The sequence below is a fragment of the Oryctolagus cuniculus genome, chromosome 7 (genome assembly GCF_964237555.1).
Source record: "Oryctolagus cuniculus chromosome 7, mOryCun1.1, whole genome shotgun sequence".
Taxonomy (NCBI): Eukaryota; Metazoa; Chordata; class Mammalia; order Lagomorpha; family Leporidae; genus Oryctolagus; species Oryctolagus cuniculus.
In genome coordinates this window covers 120,290,251-120,312,038 of record NC_091438.1, presented here as the reverse complement: position 1 = coordinate 120,312,038, position 21,788 = coordinate 120,290,251, and the positions used below count along the sequence as shown (strand labels likewise).

At 48.9% G+C, this 21,788-nt stretch overlaps 2 protein-coding genes across 7 annotated transcripts in view; one reads left to right on the top strand and one right to left on the bottom strand.

The window, feature by feature from the left end:
• Positions 1 to 21,788, bottom strand: part of TUT4 (terminal uridylyl transferase 4) — a 234,434-nt gene that overhangs the window by 201,978 nt on the left and 10,668 nt on the right. The window lies entirely within an intron of this gene.
• GPX7 (glutathione peroxidase 7) lies at positions 669 to 20,842 on the top strand. 4 transcript variants are annotated; one of them, XM_070076720.1, is made up of 5 exons: positions 669 to 738; positions 8,886 to 8,988; positions 12,782 to 13,468; positions 17,905 to 18,166; positions 20,080 to 20,842. In XM_070076720.1, the coding sequence occupies exons 3-5, from the start codon at positions 13,334 to 13,336 to the stop codon at positions 20,241 to 20,243; spliced, it is 561 nt and encodes a 186-aa protein (XP_069932821.1). In that variant the 5' UTR covers positions 669 to 738; positions 8,886 to 8,988; positions 12,782 to 13,333; the 3' UTR covers positions 20,244 to 20,842.

The window sequence follows — 21,788 nt, the reverse complement described above, 5'->3', positions numbered from 1 at the left end:
GCCCAAGTCCTTGGGCCCCTGCACCCATATGGGAGACCCAGAAGAAGCTCCTGGCTCCTGGCTTTGAATGGGCCCAACTCTGGCCATTGCAGCCATTTGGGGAGAGAACCAGCAGATGGAAGACCTTTCCCTCTTTCTCTCTCTGCCTCTGCCTCTCTGTAACTCTGCCTTTCAAATAAATAAATAAATCTTTAAAAAAAAATTAGAAGGGGCCGGCACTGTGGTATAGCAGACTGAGCTGCTGCCTGCAATGCAGACATCCCATATGGGTGCCACTTCGAGTCCTGGTTGTTCCACTTCTGATCCAGCTCTCTGCTATGGCCTGGGAAAACAGAAGACAGCCTAAATCCTTGGACCCCTGCACCCATATGGGAGACCCAGAAGAAGCTCCTGGCTCCTGCTTCAGCCATTTGGGAAGTGAACCAGTGGATGGAATATCTTTCTCTCTCTCCCTCCCGGCTCTGTAACTCTGACTTTGGAACAAAAAAAAATTAGAAGTGGCAGAACTGAGGTATTCACTCAGGCAGCCAATTGCAATGTGCTTGACCACTGCCCTGTGTTCTCCAGGTCATTTAGTCACAGACTAGGTCACTGAAGGGTGTTTACACAGAGGAGTAACATGATCGGATGTTTGTGTAATGAAGACTATTCTAGTTGCTCTGTGGAAAATTGTGTTGGAGTGGATGGGGCCAGAGTGGAGGTGGGAAGACCAAGGAGAGTGCAGCTCCAAAAGTCCAGGTGAGAGAGGCTGAGGTCCAAAGGAGGGTGGAGGCCAAGCAGAGGAAAGAGGGATTTTTAGAAATCACTAACAGGAGGGCTGGTGCCATGGCGTAGCAGGTAAAGCCGCCGCCTACGGAGCTGGCATCCCATATGGGCGCTGGTTCGAGTCCCTGCTGTTCCACTTCCAATCCAGCTCCCTGCTAATGTGCCTGGAAAAACAGTGAAAGGTGGCCCAGGTCCTTGGGGCCCTGCACCCATGCGGGAGACCAGGAGACCAGGAGGAGGCTCTAGGCTCCTGGCTTCGGATCAGCCCAGCTCTGCCGTTGAGGTCATTTGGGGAATAAACCAGTGGATGGAAGACCTCTCTCTCTCTTTGCCTCTGCAACTCTGACATTCAAATAAATAAATAAACCTTAAAAAAAAAAAAAAAAAAAGAAATCACTAGCAGGACCTATCTGCTTTTCTTTTTTTTTTTTTTTTTTTTTTTTTTGACAGGCAGAGAGAGAGAGAGAGACAGAGAGAAAGCTCTTCCTTTGCCGTTGGTTCACCCTCCAATGGCCACCGCGGCCGCCGCGCTGCGCTGATCCAAAGGCAGGAGCCAGGTGCTTCTCCTGGTCTCCCATGGGGTGCAGGGCCCAAGCACTTGGGCCATCCTCCACTGCACTCCCTGGCCACAGCAGAGAGCTGGCCTGGAAGAGGGGCAACCGGGACAGAATCCGGCGCCCCGACCGGGACTAGAACCCGGTGTGCCGGTGCCGCAAGGCGGAGGATTAGCCTAGTGAGCCGCGGCGCCAGACTCTGCTTTTCTTTTACACACACGAGGAAAATACAACCCACGAGGAAGAAAGTGCATTAGATTTTATTCAACTTCAGGCACCAAGAGCAGACGTTTCTTGGCTCAGGGCACACTGAGTATGTTTGTAAATGCCTCGCTCTTACTTTATTGTTTATTCTCTTATCCTCTTTCCTCACCCCACCCCTTGGGTAACTCTTCCAGCATGTTTATTGTGTACCCATTTATAGTGTGCTTGCAAAATGTGTATTTTCATTTTGAGTGCACATATTTTACACTTATGTACATGGTACCAGGTTGTCCGTCTCATTCTGCACCTTTTAAACACCACACTGTATTTCAGGATCTATCCCTGCTGTTAGGTGCATCTTCAGCTGGTTGTTTCTAACTGCTCTAGAATTATAAAACTGGGTTGACAATACAGTGCTACAGAAAGTGTGCTACATGAGCCCGCATTGTGGCATGGCAGGTAAAGCCTGCAGTGCTGGCATCCCATATGGACACCAGTTCAAGTCCTCACTGCTCCACTTCCAATCCAGCTCCCTGGTAATATGCCTGGGAAAGCAGCAGAAGACTGCCCAAGTGCTTGGGCCCCTGCAACCCATGTGGGAGACCTGGAGGAAGCTCCTGGCTCCTGGCTTTGGCCTGGCTAAGCCCTGACTGTTGTGGCCACTGGGGAGTGAACCAGCAAAAGATCTCTGTCTCTGTCTTTCTCTCTCTCTGCAACTCTGACATGCAAATAAATAAATATATCTTAAAAATAAATAAAGTCTTTAAAACATTTTTTTAAAGTATTCTATCATGGAGTAGGGAGACTTTGTCCATAACCTCTGTCTCTGTGGTTGGAACTTGGGCAAGTCCCTTTCTCTATCTGGCTCTCAGCTTCCTCATTTGTAAAATCAGAGGTTCCTTCCATGCCCCGCCCATTCATTTTACACACAGGAAATTCTGGTCCAGAGAAGGGGAATGGCTTAATTAAGGACACACAACAGTTATCAACAATTAATTTGGGCTGGTGCTGTGGTGCAGCAGGTTAATGCCCTGGCCTGAAGCACCGGCATCCCATATGGGAGCTGGTTCGAGACCAGGATGCTCCACTTCCGATCCAGCTCTCTGCTGTGGCCTGGGAAGGCAGCGGAGAACAGCCCAAACCCTTGGGCTCCTGTGCTCACGTGGGAGACCTGGAGGAAGCTCCTGGCTCCTGGCTTTGGATCAGCGTGGCTCTAGTTGTTGCAGCCAATTGGGGAGTGAACCAACGGATGGAAGACTTCTCTCTCTCTCTCTCTCTCTCTGCCTCTCCTCTCTCTGTGTAACTCTGACTTTCAAATAAGTAAATAAATCTTTTTTTTTTTTTTGACAGGCAGAGTGGACAGTGAGAGAGAGAGACATAGAGAAAGGTCTTCCTTTTGCTGTTGGTTCACCCTCCAATGGCCGCCGCAGCCGGCACGCTGCAGCCGGCGCACCGCGCTGATCCGATGGCAGGAGCCAGGTACTTCTCCTGGTCTCCCATGGGGTGCAGGGCCCAAGCACTTGGGCCATCCTCCACTGCACTCCCTGGCCACAGCAGAGAGCTGGCCTGGAAGAGGGGCAACCGGGACAGAATCCGGCGCCCCGACCGGGACTAGAACCCAGTGTGCCGGTGCCGCAAGGTGGAGGATTAGCCTAGTGAGCTGCAGCGCCGGCCTAATAAATCTTAAAAAAAAAAAAAAAAAAAAAAAAAAAAAAAAACAGTTAATTCAAGTGAGCCTACATTTACCAAGTGCCAAGCCTGGTGCTAAGTGCTTTAGATTCTTAAATAACCAAGCTCTGCTGAGTCCCACTCCATCCTCCTCTAAACAGAGCTGTGGTCAGATGCAGTAAAGATATTAATAAGATCAGCTCAGATAGAATCTAAGGCAGCACCCCACTGCCCTAATCAGGCCCCAAAATAATCCTGGTCTCAAGAAAAGGAAAGAGATTGTGTGTCCTATTTGCAAACCAATTATTTACTGCTACAGCATTTTTTGAGTGATCTGATACAGTAAGACAAATCACCCTTGTCTATGTGTATGCATAATGTTATACAGTAGTAACATCATAAATAAAAATTTATATTTAGATTATAAAAATATTTTTGCTGTTCCACAGTATTTCTTTTTTAAGATTTATTTATTTATTTGAAACACAGAATTACAGAGAGAGAGGGAGAGAGAGAGATCTTCCATCTGCAGGTTCACTCTCCAAGGGGCTGCAAACAGCCAGGACTGAAGCTAGGAACCAGGAGCAAGGAACTCCATTCGGGTCTCCCACATGGGTGGCAGGGCCCCAAGTACTTGGGCCATGTTCTGCTGCTTTCCCAGGCACTCTGGCAAAGAGCTGGATCAGAAGTGGAGCAGCCAAGATTCAAACCAGTGCTCATATGGGATGGCGGCATTGCAGGTGGCAGCTAAATCTGCCAGCAACGCCAGCCCCTGTTGCACAGTATTTACAAGATGCCAAGAACTTTCATGTGTTAGCCCATGAATTAGGAGGTACTATTATTATGCTCATTTTAAAGTAAACAAAACAGAAGTAAAGTTATATTACTTGTAGATCAGTAGATTTTAAGCAATTTGAATGAAACCCACAGTGGAAATACAGTTTACAATGCCACCACCTTTCAAATAAACAAATAAATCTTTTTTTAAAAAAAAAGCAGTTATTCTTAAAAAAAAAAAAAACACAAGGCCCTGCCTATAGGAGATATATGTGTGTGTATATATATATATGCTATAATCATTACAAAATGACAAACTCTTTGAAATTATATTTTTTGTAAGTTTTTTTTTTTTTTCAATTAAAAGGTAGAGCAACACAGATTGAGGCAGAGACAGAGAGAAAGATCTTCTACCCACTGATTCACTCCCAAACTCCTTCAACAGCCAGGGCTGGCCAGGTTGAAGCTAGGAACCCAGAACTTTATTCAGGTCCCCCATGTGGGTGGCAGGGAACCAAGCACTTTAGCCATCACTTGCTGCCTCCCATGGTGCACATTAGCAGAAAGCTGGACCAGAGCAGAGCAGAGACTGAAACCCAGGCACTTGAATGTGGAATGCTGACATCCCAAGTGCCATCTTAACTACTGCCCCACAGTATCTTCCCTGGACTTGCGGTACTCTTAAATGCGAATTCTCATGTCCTGAGCACCTGCTCTTTATCAAGTCCCATGCTGCAGGTTAGAGACACAGGTTTGAATCAAGCATAGTCCTGAACTCAAAGAGTTCACAGGTTCCTCAAAGGTAACACATAGGGCATGGCACAGCAAGTTAAGCTCCTGCTTGCAATGCTGGTATCCTATATTACAGTGCCAGTTCCAGTCCTGGCTGCTCCTCTTCTGATCCAGCTCCGTGCTAATGCACCTGGGAAAACAGACCCGAGTAATTGGGCCCCTACCGCCCACATGGATACCTGGATGAGTTCCAGGCTCCTGACTTTGGCCTTGCTCAGCCTTGGCCATTGTAGCCATTTGGGGAGTGAACCAGCAGATGATCCCTCCTCCTCTCTCCCTCTCTCTATAACTCTGCTTTGCAGATAAATAATTAAAAAAAAAAAATTTATTTATTTATTTAAAAGTCAGTTACACAGCCGGCGCCGCGGCTCAATAGGCTAATCCTCCACCTAGTGGCGCCAACACACCGGGTTCTAGTCCCGGTCGGGGCGCCGGATTCTGTCCCGGTTGCCCCTCTTCCAGGCCAACTCTCTGCTGTGGCCCAGGAAGGCAGTGGAGGATGGCCCAAGTGCTTGGGCCCTGCACCCCATGGGAGACCAGGAGAAGCACCTGGCTCCTGCCTTCGGATCAGCGCGGTATGCCAGCTGCAGCGCGCCAGCCGTGGCGGCCATTGGAGGGTGAACCAACGGCAAAAAGGAAGACCTTTCTCTCTGTCTCTCTCTCTCACTGTCCACTCTGCCTGTAAAAAAAAAAAAAAAAAAAAAAAAAAAAAAAAAAAGTCAGTTACACAGAGAGAGAAGGAGAGGCAGAGAAAGAGAAAGAAAAAGAGAGAGAGAGAGAGAGAGAGAGAGAGAGGACTTCCATCTGCTGGCCCACTCCCTAGATGGCCGCAATGGCCAGAGCCACGCCTATCTGAAGCCAGGAGCCGGAAGCTTCTGCATCCATGTGGGAGACCCAGAAGAGGCCCCTGGGTCCTGGCTTCAGATCAGCGTGGCTCCAGCCATTGCAGCCATCTGGGGAGTGGGCCAGCAGATGGAAGACCTCTCTCTCTCTCTCTGCCTCTGCCTCTCTGTAACTCTGCTTTTCAAATAAGTAAATAAATCTTTTAAAAAAATATTCTGTATGCTGTCCACTTCCACATTTATCTCTTAGATCTCTCCAATTCCAGACTCATATTTATCCAAACTAACTGGACATGGGAATGGTGTGTGGAGCCAGCTCCTAGAGTCAATTATTACATTTTCAGGACTTTTGTGGACCTCTCATTAACTATCACCATTACTAAAAATCAAATTATATAAACTTAAAATTAAATAAACTAGATTTAAAACAAAGGTAGCAGTCAGGCTCATAATTTTCTCATTATTTTACTTCTGTGGTCTTGAGGTTATTGACATGTCTTCTATAATGCTACGTAATGGTATATTACCCTCTCTTTCTAACTCCGTGGTTGGTACATCAAGTTGGTAGCTCAAAAATCAGTGATGGTGGGATAATTATGCTACAGAAACAGGCAAATGCCACTAACCAAGGTCTGATTTAATAGGGTTGGCACTGTGTTGCAGTGGGTTAAGCTGCTGCTTGCAACACTGATACTGGTATCCTATATTTAAGTGCCTACTTGAGTCCTGGCTGCTCCACTTCCAATCCAGTTCCCTGCTAATGCACCTAGGAAGAGAGCAGATGATGACCCGAATCCTTGGGCTCCTGACACCCATGTGGGAGGCCAGGATGGATGGAGCTCCTGGCTCCTGGCTTCAGCTTGGCCCAGCCTTGGCTGTTGCAACCATTTGGGGAGTGAACCAATAGATGGAAGATCTCTCTCTCTCTCTCTCTCTCTCTCTCTCTGTCATTCTGCCTTTCAAATAAAGAAATCTTTAAAAAAAAAAAAGAAAGAAAGAAAAAAGCATAGCTTTAAAAAAAGAGAAAGAGTGGGGCCAGCACTATGGTGCAGCAGGTTAATCTGCCACCTGAGGCAATGGCACCCCATATGGGCACCAGTTTGAATCCTGGCTGTTCCACTTCCAATCCAGCTCCCTGCTAATGTGCCTGGGAAAGCAGAGTAGATGGCCCACATCCCTGGGTCCCTGTACCTATGTGGGAGATTCAGAAGAAGCTCCTGGCTCCTGGCTTTGTTGTAGCCATTTGGGGAGTAAACCAGTGGATGGAAAACCTCTCTCTCCCTCCTTCTCTTTCTGTACTTCTGTCTTTCAAATAAATAAAATAAAAATCTTTTTAAAAAAAGTCAATTTATTGTTTCATTGATTGCCTGCCTAGACTTAAGAAAGTAATGAAAAATGTTAATGATGTGGGTTGAATTCAGAGTACATTATAACAGTAGCCATTACACTATGAATAATGAAATAGTTGTGGAAATATTCTTCCAGTATTGGGAAATTATTATCTAATTCTACAAAGTCATTTATGTCATTGGCTAGTGAGGTTCTGGCATATGTCTTTATTGTTTCCTCTTTCTTTCTTTTTAAAGATCAATTTTATTCATTTCAAAGTTACAGAGTTACAGAGAGGGAAAGACAGAGATCTTCCATCTGCTGGTTCACTCCCCAAATGGCCACAACAGCCAGGGCTGGGCCAGTCCAAACCCAGGAGCCAGGAGTTTCATCCGGGTCCCCAACATGAGTGACAGGGATCCAAGCACTTGGGTCATCTTCACTGCTTTTCCAGGCATATTAAAAGGGAGCTGGATTGGAAGTGGAGCAGCAGGGCCTTGAACCAATACCAATATGGGATGCTGGCATTGCAGGCGGTAGCTTTACCTGCTACGTCACAACACTGGCCCTATTGTTTCACTTTCATCTTACTGTTAATGTAAACACAAATATCAACCAGCATTCACCTTGGAAAAACATCTGTTTAGGAATTACAACTAGTAGTTGGCCATGGATAGAAGTTTGGCAAAAATTGATTAAAGCACTCTGTGAGAATTAACTGGTCATATAGAATTTACAATAAGGAGTACAGTATGTTTTATTATTTGTGAACTGTTTACTATGCATCACTTACATCAGTGAACTTTATAATAAACTTACATATGTATACATATATATAGCATTTTTTTCATGTAAAGACAGTTATTATTCTTTTGCCAACAGATCACTGCTAATAGGTAACTCAAACTTAACATGCCCAAAACAGAGTTCTTTTTTCTTTTTAAAGATTTGAGGGGCCAGCGCTGTGGCACGGTAGGTTAATTCTCTGCCTGCGGCGCCGGCATCCCATATAGGCGCCAGTTGTAGTCCCAGCTGTTCCTCTTCCAATCCAGCTCTCTGCTGTGGCCTGGGAAAGCAGTAGAAGATGGCCTAAGTGCTTGGACCCCTGTAACCACATAGGAGACTGGGAAGAAGCACCTGGCTCCTGGCTTTGGATTGGCGCAGCTCCGGTCATTGCGGTCATTTGGGGAGCGAACCTACAGAAGGAAGACCTTTCTCTCTCTTTTTTTTTTTTTTTTTTTATTTTATTTTATTTTTGAGGAAGACCTTTCTCTCTTGTCTTTCCCTCTCACTGTCTGTAACTCTACCTCTCAAATAAATAAATAAAATATTTAAAAAAAAAAAAAGCACCACCCCAACATTAGAAAAAAATAAAAAGATTTATTTTGAAAGGCAGAGTAACAGAGAGAGGGTGATATCTTCTATCTGCTGGTTCAATCCCCAAATGGCTGCAAGGGCCAGAGCTGGGCCATGCCAAAGCCAGGAGCTGGGAACTTCTTCCAGGTCTCTCATGTGAGTGAAGGGGTCTCAGGACTTGGGCCATCTTCTGCTGCTTTTCCAGGCCATTAACACAGATCTGGATGGGAAGTGGAGCAGCCAGGACCCGAACCAGCACCCATACGGATCCTGGCTTTGCAGGTTGTGGCTTAACCAGTTATGTCACAAAGATGGCCCCATTCTCTCCTACTTTTTACCACGCAAAATACTATAAATTTTTGCTATCATTTGACTCTGATTTGTCCCCAAACTCATAGACTTTAATAATCCCCAGAGTCATAAGTTAATGGTCTTTATGAGAGTAGAAACTTAATCCAATGTGGTATTTATAAATGGCGCCTAATGAGAGGTCCTTGGGTTAGTGGGAATGTGCCTTCTGAACAGAGTTCTTGCACGAGGGTTGTTATAAAAGCCTGAGCTGGGGGCCAACCATTCTGTCTGCTTCCTGGATCACCAGGTAATCCTTCCTACACATCTGCTCTGCTGTTGCCATTCAAGACCCTCACATGGGCCAAATCAAAGGGTCCACCTAATCATGAACTTGAACCTCCAGAACCCAGGTAAAAACTAATTAAAGCTTTTTTTTTTTTTAATAGAATTATTTATTTATTTGAGAGGCAGAATCACAGACAGAGAAAGGGAGAGACACAAAGAGAGGTCTTCCGCAATGGCAGGAGCTGGGCCAGGCCAAAGCCAGGAGCCAGGAGCTTTTTCCAGGTCTCCCACGCGGGTGCAAGGGCCCAAGGATTGGGCTATCTTCCACTGTTTTCCCAGGCCATCAGTAGGGAGCTAGCTCGGAAGTGGAGCAGTCAGGACTTGAACCGGCACCCATATGGGATGCCAGGGCCATAGACAGAGGCTTAACCTACTATGCCACAGCATCAGTCCCACTAATTAAAGTTTTTTATTAAAGTTTTCGCTTTCTCCTTCTGCCCCACTAGAATGTAAATTCAAGAATTTTTGGTCTGTCTCTTTCAATAGTATATTAATAGCCTTTAAAATAGTTCCTTGTACAGAATAGACACTCAACAATTTGCTGTATAAGCAAAATATGAATTGAGTGCTTTAACTATCCAGAAAAACTCATTATAGGAAAGATAAGTAGTGGGAATCCTGAAATGACTTCTCAATTCTTGTAGGCACTCAGCTGAGAACTGTGTGTGCTTTTCTTTATGTTCCGTAGGTTCCCTACTTGTGTAGATGGGCTACTTGGAAATAAGTTTTTTCAGGAACATCAAAAAATTCATAGACTGAAAATAAAATTATAAAACATACACTGTTGGCTAAAATCAAAAGCATCTCACATCCGATTCTAGCACAGATAAGGAACAGGAGTCACCAGAAATTTTAAGAAAAATGAATATTTACTGAGTATCTAATACATGCCAAAAGGTCATAACGATAACTAGGGGGGCAGGTGTTTGGCCTAGCTGTTAGCACACCTATGAGGACACCTCCCATATTCAAAAAGAATAGCAGAATACCTGGGCCCGGGCTCCCTGCTAAGGCAGATCCTCGGAGACAGCAATGATGATCCAAGTACTTGGGTTCCTGCCGCCCATGTGGGAAACCAGGATTGAGTTCCCAGCTCCTGGCTTTGGCCTCTCTGCTGTTGTGGGCATTTGGGGAGTAATCGGCAGATGGAAGGTCTCTCTCTGCCACTCTTTGATAATAATGATGATGATTCAGACACAGTTCTGCCTGTCCTGAAGATGCTTGCAGCCTGGTGGGAGAGATAGCCACAGACAATGACAACTACATGATATTGCCATCTGCCCACGAACAAAAAGATGCAACAGGTGCAACGGCATCAGAGAGGAGGGAGTGATTGAGCACAGTGGATGAGTGGGAGACTGGCTATGAAGCAGGAACAGGAGAGAAGGAAATGGCCTAAGACAGAATTTTATAATTGAGAAACATTTTACTATTTACTCCCCCTGTCCCTGCTTACTAAAAATGCTGAGCTATCTGGATTTTAGCAGCAAGTAGCTTGGCCAAACTTGCACAAGTCTCAGTTATGTAAAGAAGAACTTGAGAACTCCTGATTATTGGGACATGCAAAGAAAAGCTGAGTGAAAGAGACAGATGGCAGGAGGGGAGCCCAAGGGCTTTACAGGGGCAGAGCAGGCAAGAGAAGACCAATTAATAGCTGCAGGACTCATCATGGGCTCAAGGCTCCTACAAGAGAGGGGGAAGAAGGGCAGCAACACGTGCTTATGCCTTAGCCCTTGCCTGGAACACCCTCTTTCTGATAATCTTGTCCATGGCTGAAAAGACAGACCACCTTGACGTCAGTACACAAAGGCCTGGCTCAAGTCCTGTTAACTACATGATCCTGTGCCTGGCTTCACAATCTTGGCTTGCCACAGCCTGGACAGTGACTCAGGAATCAAGCCCCTGATGACTGCTCCACCCTCATCTGCCCTCCACCCCAGTAGCCAAGTGCCCCTCTCAAGCTCTGTGCCTTCATAGACACTGCTCCCTTCCCAACCCAGAGAGCTCCTTTTTCAATATGTGGCTCTGGTCCCACCACCTCCAAGAAGCCTTCTCTCTCTGGCTGCTCTGGCCACGAATCAGCTGCCTCAAAGTCCTGGGGTTTCCTCTGTCCCAGCATCTGGATCATAACTGCACCTGTTGTCTCCCACCCACTCTTCCCACAACAGCCAGTGGTATCTTTCTGCAACACAGGACCCCCTGTGGTACTGCCCCACTGTAAAATAAAGCACAACTCCTTTTTGGCTTCTTGATTTGATGTCATTTCCACCTGCTTCCCCGCCTTCCCTTTCATCCTTCCATCTTTCTTTTCTTTTCTTTTTTTTTTCTTTTTTTTTTTTTTTTTTTTTTTTTTTGACAGGCAGAATGGACAGTGAGAGAGAGAGCCAGAGAGAAAGGTCTTCCTTTGCCGTTGGTTCACCCTCCAATGGTCGCTGTGGCCAGCGCACCGCGCTGATCCAATGGCAGGAGCCAGGAACTTATCCCAGTCTCCCATGGGGTGCAGGGCCCAAGCACCTGGGCCATCCTCCACTGCACTCCCTGGCCACAGCAGAGAGCTGGCCTGGAAGAGGGGCAACTGGGACAGAATCCAGCGCCCTGACTGGGACTAGAACCCAGTTGCTGGCGCCGCAAGGCGGAGGATTAGCCTAGTGAACCGCGGCGCCGGCCTCATCCTTCCATCTTTCTTCAACAAAACTACCCGTCTTCGTTTCTCATTGCACTTTTTTTGTTGTTGTTGTTCTTCAAAATATCTCTTGGCCAGTGCCGCGGCTCACTTGGCTAATCCTCTGCCTGCGGAACCGGAACCCCGGGTTCTAGTCCCGGTTGGGGCGCCGGATTCTGTCCCAGTTGCTCCTCTTTCAGTCCAGCTCTCTGCTGTGGCCCGGGAGGGTGGTGGAGGATGGCCCAAGTCCTTGGGCCCTGCACCCCATGGGAGACCAGGATAAATACCTGGCTCCTGCCATCAGATCAGCGCGGTGCGCTGGCCGCAGCACGCCGGCTGCGGCGGCCACTGGAGGGTGAACCAACGGCAAAGGAAGACCTTTCTCTCTGTCTCTCTCACTGTCCACTCTGCCTGTCAAAAAATAAAATTAAATTAAAAAAAAGAAGTGGAGCAGCCAGAAAGAAGTCAAACAGGCACTCCTCTATGGAATGTGGCTTTTTCAAGTAGCTGCCTAACCCGCTGTGCTAAAACACCAGCTCCTAATTACAAATTATTTAATGTCTGTCTCTCCCTCAATAGGGATCATGCCTATCTTGCTTATCACTGCATGAGCATCACCCAGAGCAGAACCTGGCACAGAACACTCAAGAAGTGTTTGCTGATTGTCTACAGGAGTGCTTAGTCTTTACAGGACACACGATCTCCCCCTTAGTTGGCTTCTTTTACACCAGCCTGGGGGTTCCTGCAGGGACTGGCACAGGGTTGGCTGCCAGCCCCATGCTTGGCACTTTGTGGGCCTCACAGGGAGAAACTGTGATTTGCTTCCCAAATACCCCATCAATGACGACCTGGGACATAGTTGCTGGTAGTGCTGTCAGTATAAAGCCTTTAGCTGTCAGCTCCTACAGGGGTAGGACCATCTTGCCCCTGTCACACCCCTGCCCAGATAGTTCCACATCTAATGAATGCGTGGATGAAGACAGTGGCATTAGGCCTGGCCATCTTAACTCATCTGGGGGGAAAAGGGCTCCTATGGGCCATTCTAGCTCCAGAGTCCCTGCCGGGTCAGCCAGGACAGTCCTAGAATCTGCACGGAGCTCTCCACTCCTGCCTCTGCCACTCCAGGTGTGGATCCCAAGGGTGCCCCCTCATTAACATCCTGCTCTACAATCCCCATCCTACACTCTGCTTCCCAGGAACCCAACCCCCAGTAGGCCGCCAGCTTCTCCAAGCAGTCCGTTCCTGGAACATTCATTCAAATCCCTAAACGTGTATGCTCCATTCCGCTGTCCGTGAGTCGCATTCATTTTTTCAATGGCTGGAGGGCCTAGGGACTGGAAGGCTAGGAAGGCTAGCCCCGTTACACAGACGGACAAACTGAGGCCTCAGGGGTGGAGTAACCGGCTCAGGGGCGCTGCACTGAATGAGCAGCTCAGGTCTCAGACCAGATTTCTGTTTCTCGTTCTGCACTAAGTTGCTGCCTCCTGGGGCACGCAAGAGCCCCACGAAGAAAATTCTAGCCTCAGTGGTCAGAACCTAAAAGCCTGGCTCTGGGGTCCGGGCCCCGGGGCGCATTCCAGAGCTTTTGTAGGACCGAAGGGGAAACTGAGTTCCGGAGCCCAGTGCTCGCTGGAGGAAAAACGAGAAGGGGGCGCGTCCTGCCTCGCGGGGCCGCCTCCTCCCGCCCCCCACGCCGATTCCCCACGCCTGGTCTTTGGCCTTGCATCGCCGCCCCTCGGAAGAGAGCCATGGTGGCGGCGGTGGCGGTGGCGTGGCTGCTCCTGTGGGCCACGGCCTGCGCGCAGCAGGAGCAGGACTTCTACGACTTCAAGGTGGTCAACATCCGGGGCAAGCTGGTGTCGCTGGAGAAGTACCGCGGCTCGGTGAGTGCGTGTCCGCTGCGGGGTTGGGACGCCGCCCTGCAGGCCTGCGGGGGGCGCCGGCGGCCTGGGGCCCTGCCGGGTGTGGCTCTGGCCGCTCAGCACCCGGACTCGGCTGCCACCCGCACCGGGGCCTTCTGTCCGCCCCGGCGCTCGGAGCTGGGAGCCAGCCGTGTCCGTCCCGCGACTACGTGGCACGGCCCCTGCGCGCAGCGAAACCCGAGACTCGCAGCCCGCGCCCACTTCGCTCCCGGCGGCCCGGGACAGCGGCGTCCGGCCCTGGCAGGCAGGCCCAGCCTTTGCCATCCGCGCGTGGGAAAAGTCACTTTAACACCGTGCGGCCTTTGCCTCTCCGTCCCCGGGTTCCACGTTGGGAACTGGGCAGTTGCTGATGCGGAGTCAGTGAGAACACTGGAGAGCAATGTGCGGGGTGAGGGCGGTAGCATTTTAGGTGCACGGGGGACCTTCCCACGGCCCATCCTGGAGAGATGGGAAGCGTTTGCACGAGGCCATGCGGCACTAGGCGGCCACCAGCCTGGAGGGGAGAGCACTCCCCTCTCCCTCCCTCCTGGCGAACTCTGTGCAAGGCAGCGCAGGGCGGAGACCCTGAGACTGAGACCCGGGAGCTCTGCAGGCGGGCTGGCTCCTCTTTACCAAGAAGGAATCAGCTCTGAGAGGCGACAGGGGGTCAGGGAGGGGCGTAGCTGGGCGCAATCCTTGATATGAAAGTGCATTTTTGCGGGACTAAAAAGAACATTCCAGACAAAGGGAGTTAACTGTCCTAGTCCAGGCTCAGCAGCCAACAGCCAGAAGGGAGGGAGGGGTAGGCCCAGAGGGATCATGGCAGGCCTGGAGGGGCCTCTGATACTGCCCACTGCTGGCAGAGGCCGGAGTGAAGACCTCTTCCAGGCTGCTTCCTAGATGGACCCGGGGACCCCTGTGGATAGACCACAGGAAAATGGAGTCAGCCTTCTCCTGGGCGCAAGGCCATCTCCAGGGAAGAAAGTATTGGAGAAAGCTTGCTGGAGTCCTGGGGACAGTCATTCCTGTCCTGACTGTCCCCGGGTGTTGTTCCACTTGAGACAACCGCGTAAAAGCTCTTAGAAAACTTCAGAGTGCTCTGTCCCAGGACAGGAGCCTCATCTAGGACTCAGGGCACCGAGCCAAGGCAAGTAGGGCCCTTTCCCATTCACACTTTTCCTTCTCTCTGTGCCGTCTCACCAGAGAGCTCCAGAGTTAGCACGGACCAGCTCTGCTGCTCATTAATTCATCGTTTATTACTGAGTGCCTACTGTATACTAGAAACCAACCCAGACCCTGGGAATACAGAGGTGAACGTAACAGTTTTCTTCTTTATTGGAACTTATCTGTGGGAGAGAGACAGTTAACAAAGAAGCGATAATGAACAAGGTGATTCTCAGTAGTAACAAGTGCTAGGACAAAAACAGTCCGGGGAAGCTGTAAATGGGGCTAAGAGTTAGGCCAAGCTAGGTCTGCTGCCTGGAAAATATGCTCATTCAGTTACCTGCACACATGTTCCAGCTCCTGTTACCTGGCTGGCATCCATGAGTAAGAGTGACATGGTTTATGCCCATGAGCTAATTAGGACTTAGACCAGTGTTGAGTATAGGTGTGCGGGTGACCACTTAGGTGTGTGCTTGTGTATCATATGGGGTTGTGTAGTGTGGCCTGCAGGTGGTATGTGTGTGTGTGAATGCTTTATTTGCTTGCTTTGTATGCTTCAGAGTCTGCTTTGTAAGTATCTATGTAAATTAAGTAAATGTTGGTGTGTGTCTGTGTTTTGGTCTCTAAAAATCAATCAGTGGGTTGCAGGGATGGAACTAGAAGCAAGATTTCCCCACTTCCAACAGCGTGGGTAGACACACAAGGTGTGGGTTCATAAAGATAAGCAGCTTTTAATGTTCTTATCTGTAATGCTCCTGGAAGACCCCAGACTGGGGAAGAGAATGAAGAGTCCCAGTTTCTCACCAGCCAGGGCAGAACGGGGCAGATGCTGCCCACTAATGGGGGAAGCTGTTCTAAAGCCTCTGGCCCCAGGGAATGGGTCTTTGGGGTAGAGGCAGCATGCCGGAGTTCTGGCGCAGTGTGTAGTCAGCTAGCCCAGTAGGCTCTCAGCTAGGGGTGATTTTGCCCCCCAGCCCAGGGAACACTGGATTATGCCAGGAAACATATTTGATTGTCAAGACTAGGCAGCTAGTGGGTAGAGGCCAGGGTTGCTGCCAGACATGCTACAGTGAGCAGGAGAGCCCCATGGAAAAGCAGCGTACAACCCACAATGTCAGTAGCACTGAGGCTGAGAAACCTTTCTTGCCTGGGCCTGTCGAGTGCTCCCCTAACCCTGGGAGGTGTTCCTCTTTTTGGGCCAGCTGGTATAATCCTGACTCTTCACAAACACCAGCCAGGGAGATAGGCAGGGATGGCCAGGCATGGGGTAGGGTTTTTAATACTTTAGGAATATATAGTTAGGGGCTTACAACATAGCATCAGTGCCAAAATTCTAATTGTAGTATTAAAATCCAGGTCTATCAGCCAGCTTTATATATATTGCCTATAAGGCTTTAATAAATTAAGGGATTAGTCTGATGATCAAAACATGAAGTATTGCTGGCAGGGAAGGGATAGAAAGGGAATGTCCTGGGGTCCTGGGGTTCTTAACAAGAAAACCTGTGTCTGCCCAGGTACCCATGCAGCTATTCCTGTGTGTGCACACTCACTCATCCCCGGACATGTCCTGAGACTTTCCCATACACCAGGCCCAGGGAGGAAGTGGATAGCTCCTGCCCTCTGTAGGTTCACCTTCTAGAAGGAAGGCTGACATATATACAGGCAACTACAGAGTACAGTGATAAGTGCAGATTAACTGAGCCAAAAATTAGACCCAGGTCTGCCTTTCTGTTCCTCCACATCACCCCCTGGTGTGTGCCTCTCACTGGGAATGTGTTATGTGTGTGTAAACGTGTGTGATCCATATTTGCTAATGTGTGTTTATGGATGTGCTTACCCACTAATAGATTTCATGTACTTATGCTTACAAGTGTTCATGTATGTGGTGCACATCTGGAAGCCCCTGCATGCTTGATTTCATGTGTGCCTGTGTGCATGTGTTTGTGCATAGGTGGGAGCATTGCACACACATTCACATATGTACAGAGTGTTCTTGTATTTGTAAGAGAGCATTGATGGCCAGAAGAGTCACATATGAGGTTATCTCAAAAAGTTTATGGGAAATGGAATTAAAAGGTTTTCTTGGGGGGCAAGTGTTTGGGGCAGCAGCTAAGATGCCCACATCCCTGAATAGAGTGCCTGGGTTTAAGCCCTAGCTCCAGTCCCAATTCTAGCTTCCTGCTAATGTGTACCCTCTGAGAAAGCAGATGATAGCTCAAGTAGTTGGGTCTCTGCTGCCCATTTGGGAGACTTGGATGGAATTCCTAGCTCCCAGCTTTGGTCTGGCTGAGTCCTGTCTGCTGGGGGCTTTGGGGAGTAAACCAGCAGATGGGAGCTATCTCTCTACCTCTTCCTCTATGCCTCTGTCTCTCTCTGCTTCTAAAATAATTTTTTAAAAGTTCATAGAAAATTTAGTTATGCAAAAATTATGCATGGGTTTCATTTTTTGCACCAAAATAAACTTTAAAAAATTAAAAGCACAGTTTATTAATTAATCAATTTTTGAAAGGCAGAAAGACAGAGAGAAACAGAGACTTCCATTCATTGGTTCACTTCCCAAATGCTGGCAAGAGGGCTGGGCTGAGGCCAGGAGCTTAGAACTCAATCTGGGTCTCCCACGTGGGTAACAGAGACCCAGCTACTTGAGCCATTACCTACTGCCTCCCAGGGTGTACATTAGCAGGAAGCCAGATCAGATGTGGAGGAGCCAGGACTAGAAACAGGCATTTGGATATGGGATAGGAGTGGCTCAAGTTGCAACTTCACTGCTGTGCCAAATGCCTACTTTTATTCCATTTTCCCATAAACTTTTGGAAGTACTTTTTTTTTTAAGGATATAATTTATTTGAAAGGCAGAGTGACAGACAGAGACAGAGACAGACAGAAAGAAAGATCTTCCATCTGCTGGTTTATTCCCCAAATGGCCACAATGGCCAGGGCTGGGCCAGGCCAAATCCAAGAAATGCCATCGAGGTCGCAGAGGTGAGTGGCAGAACCACAAGCACTCAGGCCATCTGCTGCTGCTTTCCCAGATGCATTAGCAGGGAGCTGGCTCAGAAGCACAGCATCCCAAACTCGAATTGGTGCTCCGATATGGCATGCTGGGTCACAGGCAGTGGTTCAAGCCGCCACACCACAGCAATGGCCCCTGAAGGAGCTTCCTCTGTGGGCACGTCAGGGCTTGTACAAGCGCCTGCCTCTCACTGCACTGTGCACATGTCTGAGCTTCACCTGGGTGTTTGTTTATTTATTAGGTGTCTCTGGTGGTGAACGTGGCCAGCGAGTGTGGCTTCACAGAGCAGAACTACCGAGATCTGCAGCAGCTGCAGAGGGACCTGGGTCCCCGCCACTTCAACGTGCTCGCCTTCCCCTGCAACCAGTTTGGCCAACAGGAGCCGGACAGCAACAAGGAGATCGAGAGCTTTGCCCGCCGCACCTACGGGGTCTCTTTCCCCATGTTTAGCAAGGTCGCGGTCACTGGCACTGGTGCCCACCCCGCCTTCAAGTACCTGATAGGTGAGTCCTGGTCCCTGGTCCCTCAACTGGCCGAGGGTGCAGCTCCCTGGGCAGCAGAAGCCGCTGGCTGGCTGGCTGCCTGGGGCCCCTGCCCCTAGGAAACCCAGCACAAAGGTTTGAGGAGAATGCAGGTAGACATGAGCGGAGGGTTAAGAAGTCTGCACACCTGCTGCCTCCAAGCCCTCCCTCCAAGTTACTCCGGTACACTTCTCTGGGATCCTGTTTTCCCAGGCAGGGGGCTCCTGGAAGGAGACGAGGCCCTCACACGTAGCCTTGTGTAAATTAGCTGAGTTTGTGTGGGAAAAAAAATCAAGGCGCAGACAGGGGTGCTGCATGCGTGGGGAAGGCTGACCAAGATGGCTGACAGGAGGCTCCTACCCTGAGTCAAAGGCCGGGTTTGGAGGCCGTGGGAAGGAAACCTTTTGAGCTAAAAGACCAGATCTTCATATTTCTGGGATAGTTCCCTTCTCCAGCCCCGGAATAGGGTCCTTCTGCTCCTGTTTTCTCCCTGGGGCCTTCCGCATCCTTTAGAGCTCAATCTGCCTCCTCCAGGTTTCTGGATGCCTTTGTACCACTCACCACCTCACCACCCCACAACCCTCTCATGGAAAGGGGTACACGAACAGCACTGTATTTTTTTTAAGATGCTTTTTTTTTTTTTTTTTTTTTTGACAGGCAGAGTGGACAGTGAGAGAGAGAGAGAGACAGACAGAGAGAAAGTTCTTCCGGTCTTCCTTTTTCCGTTGGTTCATTCCCAATGGCCGCTGCGGCCAGCGCGCTGAGGCCAGCGTACTGCGCTGATCCGAAGGCAGGAGGCAGGTGCTTCTCCTGGTCATCCATGCGGGTGCAGGGCCCAAGCACTTGGGCCATCCTCCACTGCCCTCCCAGGCCACAGCAGAAAGCTGGACTGGAAGAGGAGCAACTGGGACAGAATCCAGCGCCCCGACCGGGACTAGAACCCGGGGTGCCGGTGCCACAGGCGGAGGATTAGCCTATTGAGCCGCCGTACCAGTGGGAACAGCACTGTATTACAGCAAACAGAAGGCCCCTCACTGAGGCAGATCTGCGCATCCCTCTGTGGGTCCTCCAATGTTTGCCTTTTCCCCTTTGGGTTTTTATTAGTTCTTTCCCAGTTACCATAGTTAGAGATCAAACCCGGCTTTGCTTTAGAAGCACCCAGGGAGCTCTTAAAAATACATCAGTGTGGTGCAGCAGGTTAAGCTGCTGCCTGCTGCACTAGCAGTTCATATTGGAGTGCCAGTGTGTGTCCCAGCTGCTCTGCGTCTGATCCAGCTCCCTGCTCATACGCCTGGGAAGGCAGTGGAAGATGGATCAATTACTTGGGTCCCTGCCACCCATGTGGGAGACCCAGTGGAGTTCCTGGCCCCTGTCTTTGGCCCAGGCCAGCTCTGGTTATTGTGGACTTGTGCAGAGTGAACCAGCAAAAAGAAGATCTCTCTCTCTCTCTCTCTCTCTCTCTCTCTTTGTTGTTCTGCATAAGCCTGAGACCCACTGAAGCAAGGGCTGAGAATCTGTTTATTTTAGCACCTCCCTTCTTCCCACTTACTCTGACACAATCACCCCATGGATGAACACTTGGATATCATTAAAGTTTAATTATAGAATAGGGTGTACTGTTCAGTAACTTGAGGTCCTTAATAAAGGAGGATTTGATGCTGCTTCATCAAGCACTTGGCAGGACCCTAAAGCAGTCGTGTGCAGCCGTGGCTGTACACTGGAGTCTCCTGGAAAGCTTTTGGAAAATACTGAAAATACTGATGCCTGAATCTTGAACTCAGTGACTCTGATTTAAATGGTCTTGGGTATGGCCTGGGCATCAGAACTGTTCCACCAATTCCAGGAGCAGGTACCCAGGGAAAAACACTTCATTCTCCTTCTTCCTTTTTCTCTAGAGACTTCTGGGAAGGAGCCTACATGGAACTTCTGGAAGTACCTGGTGGCCCCGGATGGGAAGGTGATCGGGGCGTGGGACCCGACGGTGCCGGTGGAGGAGATCAGGCCCCAGATCACCGCGCTTGTGAGGAAGCTCATCCTGCGGAATCGAGAAGACTTGTAGCCCTGTACCCTCGGCTGCCACCGCCTGTGCAGCTGTGACCAGAGAAAACTCGAAGGTGCTTCAGAGGGAGAGACCACGGCCTCTCCTTCATTCCCTCGTATCCCACCCACCCCATCAATCTTACAGGGGAGGAGTGCTGGTGTTCTGATGATTTGAATCTTAGAGCAACCAATAGGAACCCTGGCCAGTGAGAGCTCTGGACCAGTGAATCACCAGCCACTAAACTTCTGGCCAGTGAAGATTCGTGGAAAACAGAAGTGTATCAAGCAACCGTCTGTAAAACGGGGCCAGTTCCTACCTCACAGGGCTGTTGTGGGGATTAGGATGGAATCCCTGTGGAAGCACCAGGGCAGTGCTAACTAAATAGGAGGCATTCAAAAGGGTTTTTTGCATATAAACCAAAAAACAACTTGTGATCAATAAAAACTTGCACCCAACATGAATTTCCAATGGGTATCCAAGAAAAAAATTTACTCATTGTCTTTCTTTCTGTGTGTGTGTGTGTGTGTGTTTTTCTTAAATTATATAAGATGCAAGCTCATTGTAAAAATCCAAAAAAATACAGAATGCCATAAAATAAAAATGGAAGTATACCCTTATTTTCTATACTCTCACTTTCTAGAAGTAAATACTCTGCAATTTGGTATGAAGACTTTCAGGATTCTTTAAAATCAAGCCAGTCAGTATTACCCAATAAACACTTATTGACCAAAAGTATACTACAATAAAAGATATTCAAAGGAGGCCAGTGTTGTGGCACAGCAGGTTAAGCTGCTGTCTGTGACACTGGAATCCCACATGGGCGCTGGTTCAAGTCCCAACTGTTTTGCTTCCAATCCAGCTCCCTGCAATGTGTCTGGGAAAGCAGTGGAAGATGACCCAAGTGCATGGGCCCCTGCACCCATGTGGGAGACCAGGATGGAGTTCCAGGATCCTGGTTCAGCCTTGCCCAGCCTTCACTGTTGAAGCCATTTGGGGAGTGAACCAAGAGATGGTAGATATGTGTGTATGTGTCTCCTCAATCCTCCCCCACCAATCTCTATAACTGCCGTTCAAAGAAAGAAATAGATCTGTTAAAAAAAATATATTGGAAGCCAGTGCTTGGCATAGTAAATTAAGCCTATGCCTGTTCTGACCCAGCTCTCTGCTATGGCCTGGGAAAGTAGAATAAGGCCCAACTGCTTGGGCTCCTGCACCCACGTGGGAGACCTGGAAGAAGTTCCTGCTCCTGGCTCCGGATGGGCCCACCTTCAGCCACTGTGGCCATCTGGAGAGTGAACCAGCAGATGGAAGACCTCTCTGTAACTCTGCCTCTCAAATAAATAATCTTAAAAATTATATGAATAGATAAGTCATGAAAGAATATAGATCAACAATAAATACATGAAAACATGTTCGGCCTCATCTAAGTTGGAAGTAATGTTTAAATTATATCTACTACTGGTAAGGATGTGAGCAAATGGCATTCACATAAACTGTTGGACAATAAAGTGGCACACATTTTTGGCAATATCTTTTGAGACAAAATGTTTGTACCCTCTTACC